Source organism: Oncorhynchus mykiss, chromosome 2 (assembly GCF_013265735.2).
Source record: "Oncorhynchus mykiss isolate Arlee chromosome 2, USDA_OmykA_1.1, whole genome shotgun sequence".
NCBI lineage: Eukaryota > Metazoa > Chordata > Actinopteri > Salmoniformes > Salmonidae > Oncorhynchus > Oncorhynchus mykiss.
In genome coordinates, this window is record NC_048566.1 from 20952178 (window position 1) to 20972117 (window position 19940).

Genomic DNA, 19940 nt, shown 5'->3' on the forward strand with positions numbered 1-19940 from the left:
TAGGCCTCACTAATCCTCTTTCCTCTTCTAGAACACACCTTCTAGAACACATGTTCCACTCTGCACCTGAGAACACCTGACAGGGCAAGCGGCAACCTCTCTCCTCTTGTAGGAATTGGAATCAATATTCATGTCCTGCCCTGCAACTAAACAGCATTCCTGTGACTCAGCTATTGGCCCAAACGTTGGGTTTTTATGTGCTGCCTACTGTTTAGAAATAAGTGAACATTTAGACTGAGAGCATAGCCTTTCTGAACGTGCTGTCCTCTATGAAGGCTAATCGTCTCAGTCCATCAGTATGGCTGTGCTCCACGGACCTCCAGGCTAACTCCCTTCTCCCTGGTCTCCCCCCTCTCCTCCCCAGGGTTTGCCTTTCCAGACTGGGCCTACAAACCTGAGTCGAGCCCCGGCTCGCGGCAGATCCAGCTGTGGCACTTCATCCTGGAGCTGCTGAGGAAGGAGGAGTACCATGATGTCATCGCCTGGCAAGGGGACTATGGAGAGTTTGTCATCAAGGACCCTGACGAGGTGGCCCGGTTATGGGGGGCCCGCAAGTGCAAACCCCAGATGAACTACGACAAGCTGAGCAGGGCACTCCGGTAAGGAAACTCAATAACACCAAGCGTGTCCTGCTCCATGTGCTGTTTACACACGGATCCTAATGCACATGGCTGTCTTATGGCAGTGATCCAGGCCCCAATTCCTCCCCAAGCTCGGGCTTCGGCCCCAGATATAGGTTTATTGTTACGTTGTGCACGGTCAACATTTCATCAACTCAGTCTGCTTGACATGACCATGTCTCTCACAACTGCCTAAGCTGGCTGTTATGACTATGACACCAGCTCTAGCCCCTAAAGCACTGTATACTGTAGGCCTATCGTATTGGCACTGACCCTATCTCCTAATACACTGTATTCTGTAGGCCTATCGTATTGGCACTGACCCTATCTCCTAATACACTGTATACTGTAGGCCTATTGTATTGGCACTGACCCTATCTCCTAATACACTGTATACTGTAGGCCTATCGTATTGGCACTGACCCTATCTCCTAATACACTGTATACTGTAGGCCTATCGTATTGGCACTGACCCTATCTCCTAATATACTGTAGGCCTATCGTATTGGCACTGACCCTATCTCCTAATACACTGTATACTGTAGGCCTATCATATTGGCACTGACCCTATCTCCTAATACACTGTATACTGTAGGCCTATCGTATTGGCACTGACCCTATCTCCTAATACACTGTATACTGTAGGCCTATCGTATTGGCACTGACCCTATCTCCTAATACACTGTATACTGTAGGCCTATCGTATTGGCACTGACCCTATCTCCTAATACACTGTATTCTGTAGGCCTATCGTATTGGCACTGACCTTATCTCCTAATACACTGTATACTGTAGGCCTATCGTATTGGCACTGACCCTATCTCCTAATACACTGTATTCTGTAGGCCTATCGTATTGGCACTGACCCTATCTCCTAATACACTGTATTCTGTAGGCCTATCGTATTGGCACTGACCCTATCTCCTAATACACTGTATTCTGTAGGCCTATCGTATTGGCACTGACCCTATCCCCCAATACACTGTTTTGGCAGTGACTAGAAAGCACATGGACTCTATTGACACCAACTCAAACCCCATATTCCTGCCATGGCGGTGATAATATTGCCCATGTAATGGCAGTGACTAAACAAAAAAGATTGTTCACTCAAACACCCCAAACACAAGCCCCTTATACTGTTATGGCATTGACCTCCATGACCCCGTATGGCTTCCCCATGCACTGTATAACCAACCGCTGCTCTGACTACATGTAGCCTATCACATGTCAATCACCCATACACTGTATAACCACTACTCTGACCACATGTTGTCAATCACATGTCAATCACCCATACACTGTATAACCACTACTCTGACCACATGTAGCCTATCACATGTCAATCACCCATACACTGTATAACCACTACTCTGACCACATGTTGTCAATCACCCATACACTGTATAACCACTACTCTGACCACATGTTGTCAATCACCCATACACTGTATAACCACTACTCTGACTACATGTAGCCTATCACATGTCAATCACCCATACACTGTATAACCACTACTCTGACTACATGTAGCCTATCACATGTCAATCACCCATACACTGTATAACCACTACTCTGACTACATGTAGCCTATCACATGTCAATCACCCATACACTGTATAACCACTACTCTGACTACATGTAGCCTATCACATGTCAGTCACCCATACACTGTATAACCACTACTCTGACTACATGTAGCCTATCACATGTCAATCACCCATACACTGTATAACCACTACTCTGACCACATGTTGTCAATCACATGTCAATCACCCATACACTGTATAACCACTACTCTGACTACATGTAGCCTATCACATGTCAATCACCCATACACCGTATGAAAGGGATCAGCATGACAAGTTTAGTACTCAAACTGACATCAACCCAATCTTTACCAGAGATTCTTTAAAAAATGTTTAAATACTGTAAATCTATTTGGTCAACATTTTCTCTTGAAGACAACGTTAATTTGCTTTAACTAATGTTCTATTTGTACATGTGCATTTGCAGGACACACCAAAAACAAACCATGCCAAGCATCACACAATGCTGCTCCCTAAATTCCCTTTCCCAGAAATAATGTTCCAACAATGAGCTGCAGTTTCTGAATCATTTTGTCATTTTCTGCTTAGGGTACTTTACGGTTGTCACTGGTTACCACAGCCACAAAGTCAAAATTGGCTATATTGTAAAAATGAATGAAAACAAAAGATTCTACCAAGTCCAGGCCTCCTCACCAAACAGAGGTCCTGCACAGAACTCATCTCCATGCAGTGTTCAATTTATTGTTAATCAATTTAGAAAATTCCAAGGAACAGGCATAATACACTAAATCCAACGTCTGTATATCAAGAAGAGGGCAGATTTTGGTTTGTAACCTTGAAAAATGTAGACCAGTTTCAAATGATCACTCTGAGAATAACTGTTCCAGGTGGGAGATGCGAATCGCTTGGCACTATTCTGTTATATTACATCCGTTTTTAATACAAAATAGGTGTCTTGACTGCGATAAGAGCGTCTTGTCTGCTAAATTAACAAAACCATGCAATGCCATTGCACAACCATAGGCTTCTTCAAGCAAGCACCACATTGCTGAGGTTACTCCCTTTTTGAAGATTGGGTTCCACAATATAATATAACCTGGCGATATTACGGTTTCAATACATTCATCTTAAATGGCACTTGTTTTTTTATTGACTGAATATATATGAGGCAATTTAGCAATTAAGATGCGTTATCTATAATAGTTATGATAAATGAGGCATTGTTGCTCACTATAGGCATATCCAGAAGATAAATGTGCACATATTCGTATTCTAAAAATAGAACTCGGGCGATTTTAAAGCAAATGATGCGAGAACTGTTCCAGTCAAAAAGGTCAATTGTCCCTCCCTACTGTATAACTAGTCCCTCCCTACTGTATAACTAGTCCCTCCCTACTGTATAACTAGTCCCTCCCTACTGTATAACTAGTCTGACCACATGCAGCCTATCACATGTGACTCTGAAGCCCATCATTTATGGACACCAACTCAGGTCTGTTATGGCACTGACCCCAACACCCATTAGGGCCTCACCGTTACGGCAATGAACCCCATATACTGTAACACCAATTCAAGCTACTTTGGTGATGACCCCAGCCTTACTCTTAGGTCTGTGACCCTGTAGTGTAACGAGCCAGTAATCCATCCATCCAGGCCTCAGGCTGTACAGTATCATCCCCCAGGCTGGGCCTGATCTACCTCTCAGCTACACACACACACACCGTAACACACCATTTACTCACTGACAACAACGCAACAGACTTTGACATACACTTTGTACTAATCTGTACAGTCTAGAATAATACACAGGTGACACATTGCAATGTAATTGCTTCACTCAGGACAGAATAGGAGCCATAACCTGAGAGAACTACACAGTTCAACAGCCAAGTCTCTAACCTAACCAGTCACCCCTGACTGTTAGAATGGGCTGGCTTGTAGTCTCTTGTATTTCTGACTTCACAAAACAGAGATTAGACTAAGCACTGATAAACCACACATAATCTGGAAGCAGTGAGAGCAGAAGAGCGATGGGGTCGCCCTGTTTAGGGTGGGGGCTTACGTAAGGTCTCTACTGTGGTGTGATTAACATGGTGTCTGTTGCAGATGGGGTCTGATGAGGACAGCCTGGTTTAACACACTAATTGCAAATCACAGTTTGGAGGGAGGGGGGGTGTTTTCCTTTTTGGTCTTAATACATCTTAACGATGTGAGATCCACCTCCTTCCTTCTCCTCGCCTCTGCCCTCCTCTTCTTCCTTATTCTCTCCTCACACTACCCCGTTCTTCTCTTCCTCTCCTCCTCGCCTCTGCCCTCCTCTTCTTCCTTATTCTCTCCTCACACTACCCCGTTCTTCTCTTCCTCTAACCCTACCGCCTAGACCAAACCCTACCGCCTAGACCAAACCCTACCGCCTAGACCTAACCCTACCGCCTAGACCTAACCCTACCGCCTAGACCAAACCCTACCGCCTAGACCAAACCCTACCGCCTAGACCTAACCCTACCGCCTAGACCAAACCCTACCGCCTAGACCAAACCCTACCGCCTAGACCAAACCCTACCGCCTAGACCTAACCCTACCGCCTAGACCAAACCCTACTGCCTAGACCTAAACCTACCGCCTAACCCTACTGCCTAGACCTAACCCTACTGCCTAGACCTAACCCTACCGCCTAGACCTAAACCTACCGCCTAACCCTACTGCCTAGACCTAACCCTACTGCCTAGACCTAACCCTACTGCCTAGACCTAACCCTACTGCCTAGACCTAAACCTACCTAGACCTAAACCTACCGCCTAGACCTAACCCTACCGCCTAACCCTACCGCCTAGACCTAACCCTACCGCCTAGACCTAACCCTACCGCCTAGACCTAACCCTACCGCCTAGACCTAACCCTACCGCCTAACCCTACTGCCTAGACCTAACCCTACTGCCTAGACCTAACCCTATCGCCTAAGCATAACCCTACCACCTAACCCTACCGCCTAAATCTAACCCTTCCGCCTAACCCTACCGCCTAACCCTACCGCCTAACCTTAACCCTAACCGCCTAACCCTAAACCTTCCGCCTAACCCTAAATCTACCTTCTAGACCTAACCCTAATTGTAACCCTACCACCTAACCCTACCGCCTAACCCTAACCCTAAATCTACCGCCTAGACCTAACCCTAATTGTAACCCTACCGCCTAACCCTACCGCCTAACTCTAACCCTACCGCCTAACCCTACCGCCTAACCTTAACCCTAACCGCCTAACCCTAAACCTTCCGCCTAACCCTAAATCTACCTTCTAGACCTAACCCTAATTGTAACCCTACCACCTAACCCTACCGCCTAACCCTAACCCTAAATCTACCGCCTAGACCTAACCCTAATTGTAACCCTACCGCCTAACCCTACCGCCTAACTCTAACCCTACCGCCTAAGCATAACCCTACCACCTAACCCTACCGCCTAACCCTAAACCTTCCGCCTAACACTAAATCTACCGCCTAGACCTAACCCCAATTATAACCCTACCGCCTAACCCTACCGCCTAACCTTAACTCTACCCCCTAACCCTAAATCTACCGCCTAGACCTAACCCTAATTGTAACCCTACCGCCTAACCATTCCGCCTAACCCTACCCCCTAACCCGACCGCCTAACCCTAAACCTTCCGCCTAACACTAAATCTACCGCCTAGACCTAACCCCAATTGTAACCCTACCGCCTAACCCTACCGCCTAACCTTAACTCTACCGCCTAACCCAACCCTAACCCTAACCCTACCGCCTAACCCTACCGCCTAACCCTAAACCTACCGCCTACCCTAAATCTACCGGCTAGACCTAACCCTGATTGTAACCCTAAACCTACCGCCTAACCCTAAACCTACCGCCTAACCTTAACCCTACCGCCTAACCCTAAACCTTCCGCCTAACCCTAAATCTACCGCCTAGACCTAACCCCAATTGTAACCCTACCGCCTAACCCTACCGCCTAACCCTAACCATACCGCCTAACCTTAACCCTACCCCCTAACCCTTCCCCCTAACCCTAAATCTACCGCCTAGACCTAACCCTAATTGTAACCCTACCGCCTAACCCTACCGCCTAACCCTACCGCCTAACCCTAACCCTACCGCCTAACCCTAACCCTACCGCCTAACCCTAAACCTACCGCCTAACCCTACCGCCTAACCCTAACCCTAAACCTACCGCCTAACCTTAACCCTACCGCCTAACCCTACCGCCTAACCCTAACCCTACCACCTAACCCTACCGCCTAACCCTAAACCTACCGCCTACCCTAAATCTACCGGCTAGACCTAACCCTGATTGTAACCCTAAACCTACCGCCTAACCCTAAACCTACCGCCTAACCCTAAATCTACCGGCTAGACCTAACCCTGATTGTAACCCTAAACCAAACCCCTAAGCGTAAAATAGCCTTTGTCCCTCTGGATAGAAGAACAAGACCACACACACACACACACACACACACACACACGGCCTAATCCTCACTGTGTGAGTGTGAATTTCACAGTGGCTGTGGGAGCAGGAGACAGGAATGATGCAGGGAGTCACGTGTCCTCTTGGAGAGTCAACTCACAGGCACACTGGATTACAATAGTATTCCTGATAAGGGGAAATCACCATGTGCACACTATACAGGAAACTGTAAGATCATGGGCCTGGGTGATTGAAGTGCAGGGGCTTGAAAACATGCGTTTGAACTGTGTGTGCGAGAGAGTGTGTGTAAGTTAACTCCAGCTGAAGTCCTGGGTACCACACTGACTTTGGTCTCCAGATTTCTTCCATATGTGTGGAGCAAGGTGGCCCTCTCTGTCATGTGTTCCATATGGGGATGGGGTTGCTACAATGTGTGTTTTATTGGTCTTTAGTGCCATCAATCCTCTTCCCACATTGCTATTGATGTGAATCTTGAGAGGGTTTGTTGTGGTAGCAGACCCATGACCTCACATACCGCTCCGGTGTCAAACGAGGTGTGTGTGTGTGTGTGTGTGTGTGTGTGTGTGCGTGCGCGTGCGCGTGTGTGTGCGTGCTTGCTTGAATTGAACAAAGTGCCAAAGGGAGTTGATCATGGATGATTTATTTATTGTTGTTGCTCTGAGTGAAATGTATGAACAGTACTCTGTCAGAGATATTAATCACAGTGATAGAGCGACTGGTTCACAGCACTTGGAGGTAAACCCATCCCATAGACATGATTGTGCTCTGTAGCCCCAGTCCCAGTGTGGATCCCCTCTCCACCCAGTGCTCAGAGAGAGAGAGGGGTGGAGAGGGAGAGTGGACAATGGCATCAGTGTACTGGTTGGAGGGCTATGGGAGTAAACCAAGATAGCAGTCGCACAGTGAAGCCCTGGGTCTCTCTCTCTGGTCCCAGTACCATGTTGTGGTCTGGGCCTCTGATGGGGTCATGATGTTGACTGTTAGCAGCTCATACAGGTCAGAGGTTAGAGGTTGCATTCACCACAGCTGGCAAAGATTACCATCAGGCGCCGTAGGATACCCCTCCCCCATCTCACACACACACCGATCGTGTTCACTCCGTGTGTGTTTGATTGAGCAGAACTGCTGTGACACCACTGTGACTAGGACTGTGACTAGGTCAGGAGTCCCGGCCTTACAACAGAGCCTATTGTATAGAGAGAACTAGGGAGAGGAGGGCGGGTGACTGTATGAGTTTGTGTTAAGTGTGTTGTACATTTATAGTCCCGTGTGTGTGTGGTGTGTGTACACATCTCATTGTCCAGGATAGAATGAGTCTTTTATTTGCTGTGCGGGCAGAGCACACACGAGCCGCACACACCCAGAGTACACTTGACCACACGCTTGTGCCCACAGAGCATGTGACTGGCCTAATCAGACTCCAGATAGATCCTCATCTCCACACACACACACCCTTAAAGCATGTGACCAGCCTAGCCAGACCCTCATCTTTACACACACACACACACACACACACACACACACACACACACACACACCCTTAGAGCACGTGACCAGCCTAGCCAGACCCTCATCTTTACACACACACACACACACACACACTACAGTTTAGCCACCCACCAACACTGGTCACACAAACCAGGTTTTCCAGTAGTGTTCGGTCTCACGTGCATAAGGCCACACACCTGAGTGTGAGCAGCTGGTGTGACGAGAGGCAGAAAATAAACAGGGACTCATGGAGGGCGTTGTTATCCTGACTTCCTGTTACAGTCAGTGCCTAGTTACTGCACTACAATGTGTGTGTCCGTGCCTGTCCGTGTGTAGGGAAAGAGAGCCAGAGAGCAGTTATATGACAATAGATTGTGTGTGTGTGTGTGTTAGAGGTCAACTGATTAATCACAATGGCAGATTAATTGGGGCCGATTTCAAGTTTTCTTTATAATCGGAAATCTGCATTTTTGGGTGCCGATTTTTAAAATATTTTATTTAACCTTTATTTAACTAGGCAAGTCAGTTAAGAACACATTCTTATGTTCAATGGCGGCCTAGGAACAGTGGGTTAACTGGTCTAGGAACATAAATCACTAGTTAACTACACATGGTTGATGATATTACTAGATATTATCTAGCGTGTCCTGCGTTGCATATAATCTGACTGAGCATACAAGTATCTAAGTATCTGACTGAGCGGTGGTAGGCAGAAGCAGGCGCGTAAACATTCATTCAAACAGCACTTTCGTGCGTTTTGCCAGCAGCTCTTCGTTGTGCGTCAAGCATTGCGCTGTTTATGACTTCAAACCTATCAACTCCCGAGATGAGGCTGGTGTAACCGAAGTGAAATGGCTGGCTAGTTAGCGCGCGCTAATAGCGTTTCAAACGTCACTCGCTCTGAGCCTTCTAGTAGTTGTTCCCCTGCTCTGCATGGGTAACGCTGCTTCGATGGTGGCTGTTGTCGTTGTGTTGTTGGTTCGAGCCCAGGGAGGAGCGAGGAGAGGGACGGAAGCTATACTGTTACACTGACAATACTAAAGTGCCTATAAGAACATCCAATAATAGTCAAGGGTTAATGAAATACAAATGGTATAGAGGGAAATAGTCCTATAATTCCTATAATAACTACAACCTAAAACTTCTTACCTGGGAATATTGAAGACTCATGTTAAAAGGAACCACCAGCTTTCATATGTTCTCATGTTCTGAGCAAGAAACTTAAACGTTAGCTTTCTTACATGGCACATATTGCACTTTTACTTTCTTCTCCAACACTTTGTTTTTACATTATTTAAACCAAATTGAACATGCTTCATTATTTATTTCAGGCTAAATTGATTTTTATTGACGTATTAGATTAAGTTAAAATAAGTGTTAATTCAGTAATGTTGTAATTGTCATTATTACAAAAAATTTTATTTTTAAATCGGCCGATTAATCGGCATCAGCCTTTTTGGTCCTCCAATAATCGGTGTCGGCGTTGAAAAATCGTAATCGGTCGAACTCTAGTGTGTATAGAGAGCAGCTATATGACAATAGATGTTGTGTGTGTGTATAGAGAGCAGCTATATGACAATAGATGTTGTGTGTGTGTATAGAGAGCAGCTATATGACAATAGATGTTGTGTGTGTGTATAGAGAGCAGCTATATGACAATAGATGTTGTGTGTGTGTATAGAGAGCAGCTAGATGACAATAGATGTTGTGTGTGTGTGTATAGAGAGCAGCTATATGACAATAGATGTTGTGTGTGTGTATAGAGAGCAGCTATATGACAATAGATGTTGTGTGTGTGTATAGAGAGCAGCTATATGACAATAGATGTTGTGTGTGTGTATAGAGAGCAGCTATATGACAATAGATGTTGTGTGTGTGTATAGAGAGCAGCTATATGACAATAGATGTTGTGTGTGTGTATAGAGAGCAGCGATATGACAATAGATGTGGTGTGTGTGTGTGTATAGAGAGCAGCGATATGACAATAGATGTGTGTGTGTGTATAGAGAGCAGCTATATGACAATAGATGTTGTGTGTGTGTGTGTATAGAGAGCAGCGATATGACAATAGATGTGGTGTGTGTGTGTGTATAGAGAGCAGCGATATGACAATAGATGTGTGTGTGTGTATAGAGAGCAGCTATATGACAATAGATGTGGTGTGTGTGTGTGTGTGTATAGAGAGCAGCGATATGACAATAGATGGTGTGTGTGTGTGTGTGTGTGTATAGAGAGCAGCGATATGACAATAGATGTGGTGTGTGTGTGTGTGTATAGAGAGCAGCGATATGACAATAGATGTGTGTGTGTGTATAGAGAGCAGCTATATGACAATAGATGTGGTGTGTGTGTGTGTGTATAGAGAGCAGCGATATGACAATAGATGGTGTGTGTGTGTGTGTATAGAGAGCAGCGATATGACAATAGATGTTGTGTGTGTATAGAGAGCAGCTATATGACAATAGATGTTGTGTGTGTGTATAGAGAGCAGCGATATGACAATAGATGTGGTGTGTGTGTGTGTGTGTGTATAGAGAGCAGCGATATGACAATAGATTGTGTGTGTGTGTATAGAGAGCAGCTATATGACAATAGATGTTGTGTGTGTGTGTGTGTATAGAGAGCAGCGATATGACAATAGATTGTGTGTGTGTGTTTATAGAGAGCAGCGATATGACAATAGATGGTGTGTGTGTGTTTATAGAGAGCAGCGATATGACAATAGATGGTGTGTGTGTGTATAGAAAGCAGCGATATGACAATAGATTGTGTGTGTGTGTGTGTGTGTATAGAGAGCAGCGATATGACAATAGATGGTGTGGGTGTATAGAGAGCAGCGATATGACAATAGATGGTGTGTGTGTGTGTGTATAGAGAGCAGCGATATGACAATAGATGGTGTGGGTGTATAGAGAGCAGCGATATGACAATAGATTGTGTGTGTGTGTGTGTATAGAGAGCAGCGATATGACAATAGATGGTGTGGGTGTATAGAGAGCAGCGATATGACAATAGATGGTGTGGGTGTATAGAGAGCAGCTATATGACAATAGATGGTGTGGGTGTAGAGAGAGCAGCTATATGACAATAGATGGTGTGGGTGTATAGAGAGCAGCTATATGACAGTAGATGGTGTGGGTGTATAGAGAGCAGCTATATGACAATAGATGGTGTGGGTGTATAGAGAGCAGCTATATGACAATAGATGGTGTGAGTGTATAGAGAGCAGCTATATGACAATAGATGGTGTGTGTGTATAGAGAGCAGCGATATGACAATAGATGGTGTGGGTGTAGAGAGAGCAGCTTTATGACAATAGATGGTGTGGGTGTAGAGAGAGCAGCGATATGACAATAGATGGTGTGTGTTTATAGAGAGCAGCGATATGACAATAGATGGTGTGGGTGTAGAGAGAGCAGCTATATGACAATAGATGGTGTGGGTGTATAGAGAGCAGCGATATGACAATAGATGGTGTGTGTGTATAGAGAGCAGCGATATGACAATAGATGGTGTGGGTGTAGAGAGAGCAGCTATATGACAATAGATGGTGTGTGTGTATAGAGAGCAGCGATATGACAATAGATGGTGTGGGTGTAGAGAGAGCAGCTATATGACAATAGATGGTGTGGGTGTATAGAGAGCAGCGATATGACAATAGATGGTGTGTGTGTGTGTGTATAGAGAGCAGCGATATGACAATAGATGGTGTGTGTTTATAGAGAGCAGCTATATGACAATAGATGGTGTGTGTGTGTGTATAGAGAGCAGCGATATGACAATAGATGGTGTGTGTTTATAGAGAGCAGCTATATGACAATAGATGGTGTGTGTGTATAGAGAGCAGCGATATGACAATAGATGGTGTGTGTTTATAGAGAGCAGCTATATGACAATAGATGGTGTGTGTGTGTGTATAGAGAGCAGCGATATGACAATAGATGGTGTGTGTTTATAGAGAGCAGCTATATGACAATAGATGGTGTGTGTGTGTGTATAGAGAGCAGCGATATGACAATAGATGGTGTGTGTTTATAGAGAGCAGCTATATGACAATAGATGGTGTGTGTGTGTGTGTGTGTGTGTATAGAGAGCAGCAATATGACAATAGATGGTGTGTGTTTATAGAGAGCAGCTATATGACAATAGATGGTGTGTGTGTGTGTATAGAGAGCAGCGATATGACAATAGATGGTGTGTGTTTATAGAGAGCAGCTGTATGATAATAGATTGCATGTGTGTTGAGAGGGAGCAGCTATATGACAATAGATGGTGTGTGTGTAGAGAGAGCAGCTATATGACAATAGATGGTATGTGTGTTGAGAGGGAGCAGCTATATGACAATAGATGGTATGTGTGTTTATAGAGAGCAGCTGTATGATAATAGATGGTATGTGTGTTGAGAGGGAGCAGCTATATGACAATAGATGGTATGTGTGTTGAGAGGGAGCAGCTATATGACAATAGATGGTATGTGTGTTGAGAGGGAGCAGCTATATGACAATAGATGGTGTGTGTGTTGAGAGGGAGCAGCTATATGACAATAGATGGTGTGTGTGTATAGAGAGCAGCGATATGACAATAGATGGTGTGTGTGTGTATAGAGAGCAGCGATATGACAATAGATGGTGTGTGTTTATAGAGAGCAGCTATATGACAATAGATGGTGTGTGTTTATAGAGAGCAGCTATATGACAATAGATGGTGTGTGTGTAGAGAGAGCAGCGATATGACAATAGATGGTGTGTGTGTGTGTGTGTGTGTGTGTATAGAGAGCAGCGATATGACAATAGATGGTGTGTGTTTATAGAGAGCAGCTATATGACAATAGATGGTGTGTGTTTATAGAGAGCAGCTATATGACAATAGATGGTGTGTGTGTAGAGAGAGCAGCGATATGACAATAGATGGTATGTGTGTTGAGAGGGAGCAGCTATATGACAATAGATGGTGTGTGTTTATAGAGAGCAGCTGTATGACAATAGATAGTATGTGTGTTTATAGAGAGCAGCTATATGACAATAGATGGTGTGTGTTTATAGAGAGCAGCTGTATGACAATAGATGGTGGTGTGTTTATAGAGAGCAGCTATATGACAATAGATGGTATGTGTGTTGAGAGGGAGCAGCTATATGACAATAGATGGTATGTGTGTTGAGAGGGAGCAGCTATATGACAATAGATGGTGTGTGTTTATAGAGAGCAGCTATATGACAATAGATGGTATGTGTGTTGAGAGGGAGCAGCTATATGACAATAGATGGTGTGGGTGTAGAGAGAGCAGCTATATGACAATAGATGGTGTGGGTGTAGAGAGAGCAGCTATATGACAATAGATGGTATGTGTGTGTAGAGAGAGCAGCTATATGACAATAGATGGTGTGGGTGTAGAGAGAGCAGCTATATGACAATAGATGGTGTGGGTGTTGAGAGGGAGCAGCTATATGACAATAGATGGTATGTGGGTGTATAGAGAGCAGCTATATGACAATAGATGGTGTGGGTGTAGAGAGAGCAGCTATATGACAATAGATGGTGTGGGTGTTGAGAGGGAGCAGCTATATGACAATAGATGGTGTGGGTGTAGAGAGAGCAGCTATATGACAATAGATGGTATGTGTGTTGAGAGGGAGCAGCTATATGACAATAGATGGTGTGTGTGTAGAGAGAGTCGCTGTTGTACTCTGGAGAACAGATGACTCTGTATCAAGCAGCCATATTGCTTTGAAACTGACAGTATGAAGAGTTCCAATAGACAGGGCAGCTAAATGGCTAGAAGGATGGTTAGACCAGGGTCACTGTTAAGAGGATTCAAATTTCCCCTACTTTCTCTTCCTCTCATCTGTCCTCTGTTCTTCTCTCATCTCTGATCCCTCTGTCCTCTCTTCTCCTCTCATCTCTGATCCCTCTGTCCTCTCTTCTCCTCTCATCTCTGATCCATCTGTCCCCTCTTCTCCTCTCATCTCTGATCCCTCTGTCCCCTCTTCTCCTCTCATCTCTGATCCCTCTGTCCTCTCTTCTCCTTATCTCTGATCCCTCTGTCTTCTCTTCTCCTCTCATCTCTGATCCATCTGTCCCCTCTTCTCCTCTCATCTCTGATCCCTCTGTCCTCTCTTCTCCTTATCTCTGATCCCTCTGTCCTCTCTTCTCCTCTCATCTCTGATCCCTCTGTCCTCTCTTCTTCTCTCATCTCTGATCCCTCTGTCCTCTCTTCTCCTCTCATCTCTGATCCCTCTGTCCTCTCTTCTCCTTATCTCTGATCCTTATGTCCTCTCTTCTCCTCTCATCTCTGATCCCTCTGTCCTCTCTTCTCCTCTCATCTCTGATCCCCCTGTCCTCTCTTCTCCTCTCATCTCTGATCCCTCTGTCCTCTCTTCTCCGCTCATCTCTGATCCTTATGTCCTCTCTTCTCCTCTCATTTCTGATCCTTATGTCTTCTCTTCTCCTCTCATCTCTGATCCCTCTGTCCTCTCTTCTCCTCTCATCTCTGATCCATCTGTCCTCTCTTCTCTGATCCTTATGTCCCCTCTTCTCTATCATCTCTGATCCCTCTGTCCTCTCTTCTCCTCTCATCTCTGATCCCCCTGTCCTCTCTTCTCCTCTCATCTCTGATCCCTCTGTCCTCTCTCCTCTCTCCATCAACTCTGGGAATTCCACAGCACATTCTTGATGACATTTTCCAGGAAATGACCCATCCCTCTGTTCTCTCTCTCTCTCATCTCTCTCTATTTGGTGTGTGCCTACTTCTCTGCTTTGTCTGATCAGCCAGTTTAGTTGTTTGTAATTGTGGGTGTAATCCCTGTCCTGCAATCTCACACACATACTGTATACACACAATCTCACACACATACTGTGTACACACAATCTCACACAAATACTGTGTACACACAATCTCACACACATACTGTGTACACACAATCTCACACACATACTGTGTACACACAATCTCACACACATACTGTGTACACACAATCTCACACACATACTGTGTACACACAATCTCACACACATACTGTGTACACACAATCTCACACACATACTGTATACACACAATCTCACACACAGACTGTGTACACACAATCTCACACACAGACTGTGTACACACAATCTCACACACAGACTGTATACACACAATCTCACACACAGACTGTATACACACAATCTCACACACATACTGTATACACACAATCTCACACACAGACTGTGTACACACAATCTCACACACATACTGTGTACACACAATCTCACACACATACTGTGTACACACAATCTCACACACAGACTGTGTACACACAATCTCACACACAGACTGTGTACACACAATCTCACACACATACTGTGTACACACAATCTCACACACATACTGTGTACACACAATCTCACACACATACTGTGTACACACAATCTCACACACATACTGTGTACACACAATCTCACACACATACTGTGTACACACAATCTCACACACAGACTGTATACACACAATCTCACATGGATACAACAAATAGCGCACCCATAAACCCATTGCATATTTTCCTGGAAGTCTCTCACTAAGTCTAAATCCACATGGGTATTGTTACATCTGATTATGAGCGGATGAAGGTTTTTAGGTGTGTGTGTTCACCTTTGTGTGTGTGGAGTGTGTCAGGGCTGGGGGGGGGGGCAGCTAAACACAGACCCTCAAAGAATCTTTATTCTCTTTTGAAGTGAGTTCAAATGCTCTTCAAAGCATTCCCGTACTCTGACTATGTGATGAGAGAGGGAGGAAGGGAGGAGATAGAGAGGGTAGAGTTGTGTAGGACCATGTGCCTCTCCTCTGTCGGAGATGGAGAGACATACTGCTGGGAGGCTGCCTGACCTAAACAATGTTTTCAACAGAGCAGGCCTGTCCTGTCTCCCACTCCGTCTCCATCGCCCCCAGGGAAAGAGGGAGGGAAGAGGGATAAACCGGTAGATAATATTAAAGAGGACGGATGGAAGAATGGAATGCGATAGAGGAATGAAGGGAAGAGAATCAGATCCAGAGGGAGGGGGGGAGCGGAGGGGGGAAGGGAGAAAGAGGGGAGAGGGAGCAGAGGGATGGAGGGAGAGGGAGAGGGAGGGGGAGGGATGGAGAGGGGAGAGGGAGGGGGAGGGATGGGGGAGAGGGAGGGGGAGGGATGGGGGAGAGGGAGGGGGAGGGATGGAGAGAGAGGGGAGAGAGAGGGGAGAGGGAGGGGGCGGGATGGGGAGAGGGAGGGGGCGGGATGGAGAGTGAGGGGATGGAGGGAGAGGGAGCGGAGGGGGGGGGAGGGAGAGGGATGGAGGGAGAGAGAGAGGGAGGGGGAGAGAGGGGAGAGGGAGGGGGAGGGATGAGAGAGAAGGGCGAGGGAGCGGAGGGGGGGAAGGGAGAGGGATGGAGGGAGAGGGAGGGATGGAGAGAGAGGGGAGAGGGAGGGGGAGGGATGGAGAGAGAGAGGGGAGAGGGAGGGGGAGGGATGGAGAGAGAGGGGAGGGGAAGGGATGGAGAGAGAGGGGAGAAGGAGGGGGCGGGATGGAGAGAGAGGGGAGAGGGAGGGGGCGGGATGGAGAGAGGGGAGAGGGAGCGGAGGGGGGAAGGGAGAGGGATGGAGGGCGAGAGAGGGAGGGGGATGGAGAGGGAGGGGGCGGGATGGAGAGGGAGTGGAAAGGGAGCGGAGGGGGGAAGGGAGAGGGATGGAGTGAGGGGGAGGGATGGAGGGAGAGAGAGAGGGGAGAGGGAGGGATGGAGGGGGAGAGAGAGGGGAGAGGGAGGGAGAGAGAGAGGGGTAGGGATGGAGGGAGAGAGGGGTAGGGATGGAGGGAGAGAGAGGGGAAAGGAGAGAGAGGGGAAAGGGAGCGGAGGGGGGAAAGGAGAGGGATGGAGGGAGAGGGAGGGGGAGGGATGGAGGGAGAGAGAGGGGATAGGGAGCGGAGGGGGGAAAGGAGAGGGAGGGGGAAAGGAGAGGGATGGAGTGGGGGGATGGAGGGAGAGAGAGGGGAAAGGGAGCGGATGGGGGAAAGGAGAGGGATGGAGGGAGAGGGAGGGGGAGAGATGGAGGGAGAGGGAGGGGATAGGGAGCGGAGGGGGGAAAGGAGAGGGATGGAGGGAGGGATGGAGGGCGAGAGAGGGGATAGGGAGCGGAGGGGGGGAAGGGAGAGGGATGGATGGAGGGAGAGAGAGCAGAGGGGAAGGGAGAGGGATGGATGGGAAGGGATGGAGGGAGAGAGAGGGGAGAGGGAGCGGAGAGGGAGCGGAGGGGATGGGATGAAGGGAGAGAGAAGTGAGAGGGAGCGGAGAGGGATGGAGGGAGAGGGAGCGGAGGGGGGAGGGGAGAGGGATGGAGGGAGAGGGAGCAGATGGGAAGGGATGGAGGGAGAGAGAGGGGAGAGGGAGCGGAGGGGGGAAGGGAGAGGGATGGAGGGAGAGAGAGAGGGGAGAGGGAGCGGAGGGAGGGAGGGACAGAAAAAGAGCTACAGTCTGCCTCCATACACAGACACCACAAGTCTTAGCATAATAAGAGTGGGAGGCTCCAGGTAAAATAACAGCCGTAGTAGATAATAACAGCTACTCTGGCTGACTGACTGGCGGACTGTCCCAGACCCATGCAGTCAGTCACCAGTAGTGGAACACCACTAATCATACTGTATTACCAGCAGTCCTAACCTCTAACCTCTCACACACACACTGACACACACACTGACACACACACACTGACACACACACTGACACACACACACATACACTGACACTCACACACTGACACACACACACACACACACACACACACACACACACACACACACACACACACACACACGGGGACACACGCACACTGACATACACACTGACATACACACTCACACACTGACATACACACTCACACACTGACACACACACACACACACACACGGGGACACACGCACACGCACACTGACATACACACTCACACACTGACACGCACTGACTGTGGGGTTAGTCAGAGCGGTGTTTGGTTGGTGAGGGGCTGTGGGGTTAGTCAGAGCGGTGTTAGGTTGGTGAGGGGCTGTGGGGTTAGTCAGAGCGGTGTTTGGTTGGTGAGGGGCTGTGGGGTTAGTCAGAGCGGTGTTAGGTTGGTGAGGGGCTGTGGGGTTAGTCAGAGCGTTGTTAGGTTGGTGAGGGGCTGTGGGGTTAGTCAGAGCGGTGTTAGGTTGGTGAGGGGCTGTGGGGTTAGTCAGAGCGGTGTTAGGTTGGTGAGGGGCTGTGGGGTTAGTCAGAGCGGTGTTAGGTTGGTGAGGGGCTGTGGGGTTAGTCAGAGCGGTGTTAGGTTGGTGAGGGGGCTGTGGGGTTAGTCAGAGCGGTGTTAGGTTGGTGAGGGGCTGTGGGGTTAGTCAGAGCGGTGTTAGGTTGGTGAGGGGCTGTGGGGTTAGTCAGAGCGGTGTTAGGTTGGTGAGGGGCTGTGGGGTTAGTCAGAGCGGTGTTTGGTTGGTGAGGGGCTGTGGGGTTAGTCAGAGCAGTGTTAGGTTGGTGAGGGGGCTGTGGGGTTAGTCAGAGCGGTGTTAGGTTGGTGAGGGGGCTGTGGGGTTAGTCAGAGCGGTGTTAGGTTGATGAGGGGCTGTGGGGTTAGTCAGAGCGGTGTTAGGTTGATGAGGGGCTGTGGGGTTAGTCAGAGCGGTGTTAGGTTGGTGAGGGGCTGTGGGGTTAGTCAGAGCGGTGTTAGGTTGGTGAGGTGCTGTGGGGTTAGTCAGAGCGGTGTTAGGTTGGTGAGGGGGCTGTGGGGTTAGTCAGAGCGGTGTTAGGTTGGTGAGGGGGCTGTGGGGTTAGTTAGAGCGGTGTTAGGTTGGTGAGGGGCTGTGGGGTTAGTCAGAGCGGTGTTAGGTTGGTGAGGGGCTGTGGGGTTAGTCAGAGCGGTGTTTGGTTGGTGAGGGGCTGTGGGGTTAGTCAGAGCGATGTTTGGTTGGTGAGGGGCTGTGGGGTTAGTCAGAGCGGTGTTTGGTTGGTGAGGGGCTGTGGGGTTAGTCAGAGCGGTGTTTGGTTGGTGAGGGGCTGTGGGGTTAGTCAGAGCTGTGTTTGGTTGGTGAGGGGCTGTGGGGTTAGTCAGAGCGATGTTTGGTTGGTGAGGGGCTGTGGGGTTAGTCAGAGCGGTGTTTGGTTGGTGAGGGGCTGTGGGGTTAGTCAGAGCGGTGTTAGGTTGGTGAGGGGCTGTGGGGTTAGTCAGAGCGGTGTTAGGTTGGTGAGGGGCTGTGGGGTTAGTCAGAGCGGTGTTTGGTTGGTGAGGGGCTGTGGGGTTAGTCAGAGCGATGTTTGGTTGGTGAGGGGCTGTGGGGTTAGTCAGAGCGGTGTTTGGTTGGTGAGGGGCTGTGGGGTTAGTCAGAGCGGTGTTTGGTTGGTGAGGGGCTGTGGGGTTAGTCAGAGCTGTGTTTGGTTGGTGAGGGGCTGTGGGGTTAGTCAGAGCGGTGATTATTGGTGGGTTTAGATGAATGGTACATAGAGAGATGGACTAGGGTTAACAGAGGGACAGGGGAGTGTGATTATTGGTGGGTTTAGATGAATGGTACATAGAGAGATGGACTAGGGTTAACAGAGGGACTGGGGAGTGTGATTATTGGTGGGTTTAGATGAATGGTACATAGAGAGATGGACTAGGGTTAACAGAGGGACAGGGGAGTGTGATTATTGGTGGGTTTAGATGAATGGTACATAAAGAGATGGACTAGGGTTAACAGAGGGACAGGGGAGTGTGATTATTGGTGGGTTTAGATGAATGGTACATAAAGAGATGGACTAGGGTTAACAGAGGGACAGGGGAGTGTGATTATTGGTGGGTTTAGATGAATGGTACATAAA

The 19940-nt window shown here is 47.8% G+C and overlaps 1 protein-coding gene across 2 annotated transcripts in view; it reads left to right on the plus strand.

Moving 5' to 3' along the window:
• Positions 1–19940, plus strand: part of erfl3 (Ets2 repressor factor like 3) — a 77278-nt gene that overhangs the window by 51974 nt on the left and 5364 nt on the right. The window contains exon 2 of one of the 2 annotated variants that reach the window (XM_021623653.2): positions 380–599. In XM_021623653.2, the coding sequence (XP_021479328.2) occupies positions 380–599 (220 nt within the window). Of the gene's footprint in view, positions 1–364; positions 600–19940 lie in introns of both variants that reach the window. The other variant, XM_021623645.2, reaches the window with a different exon arrangement.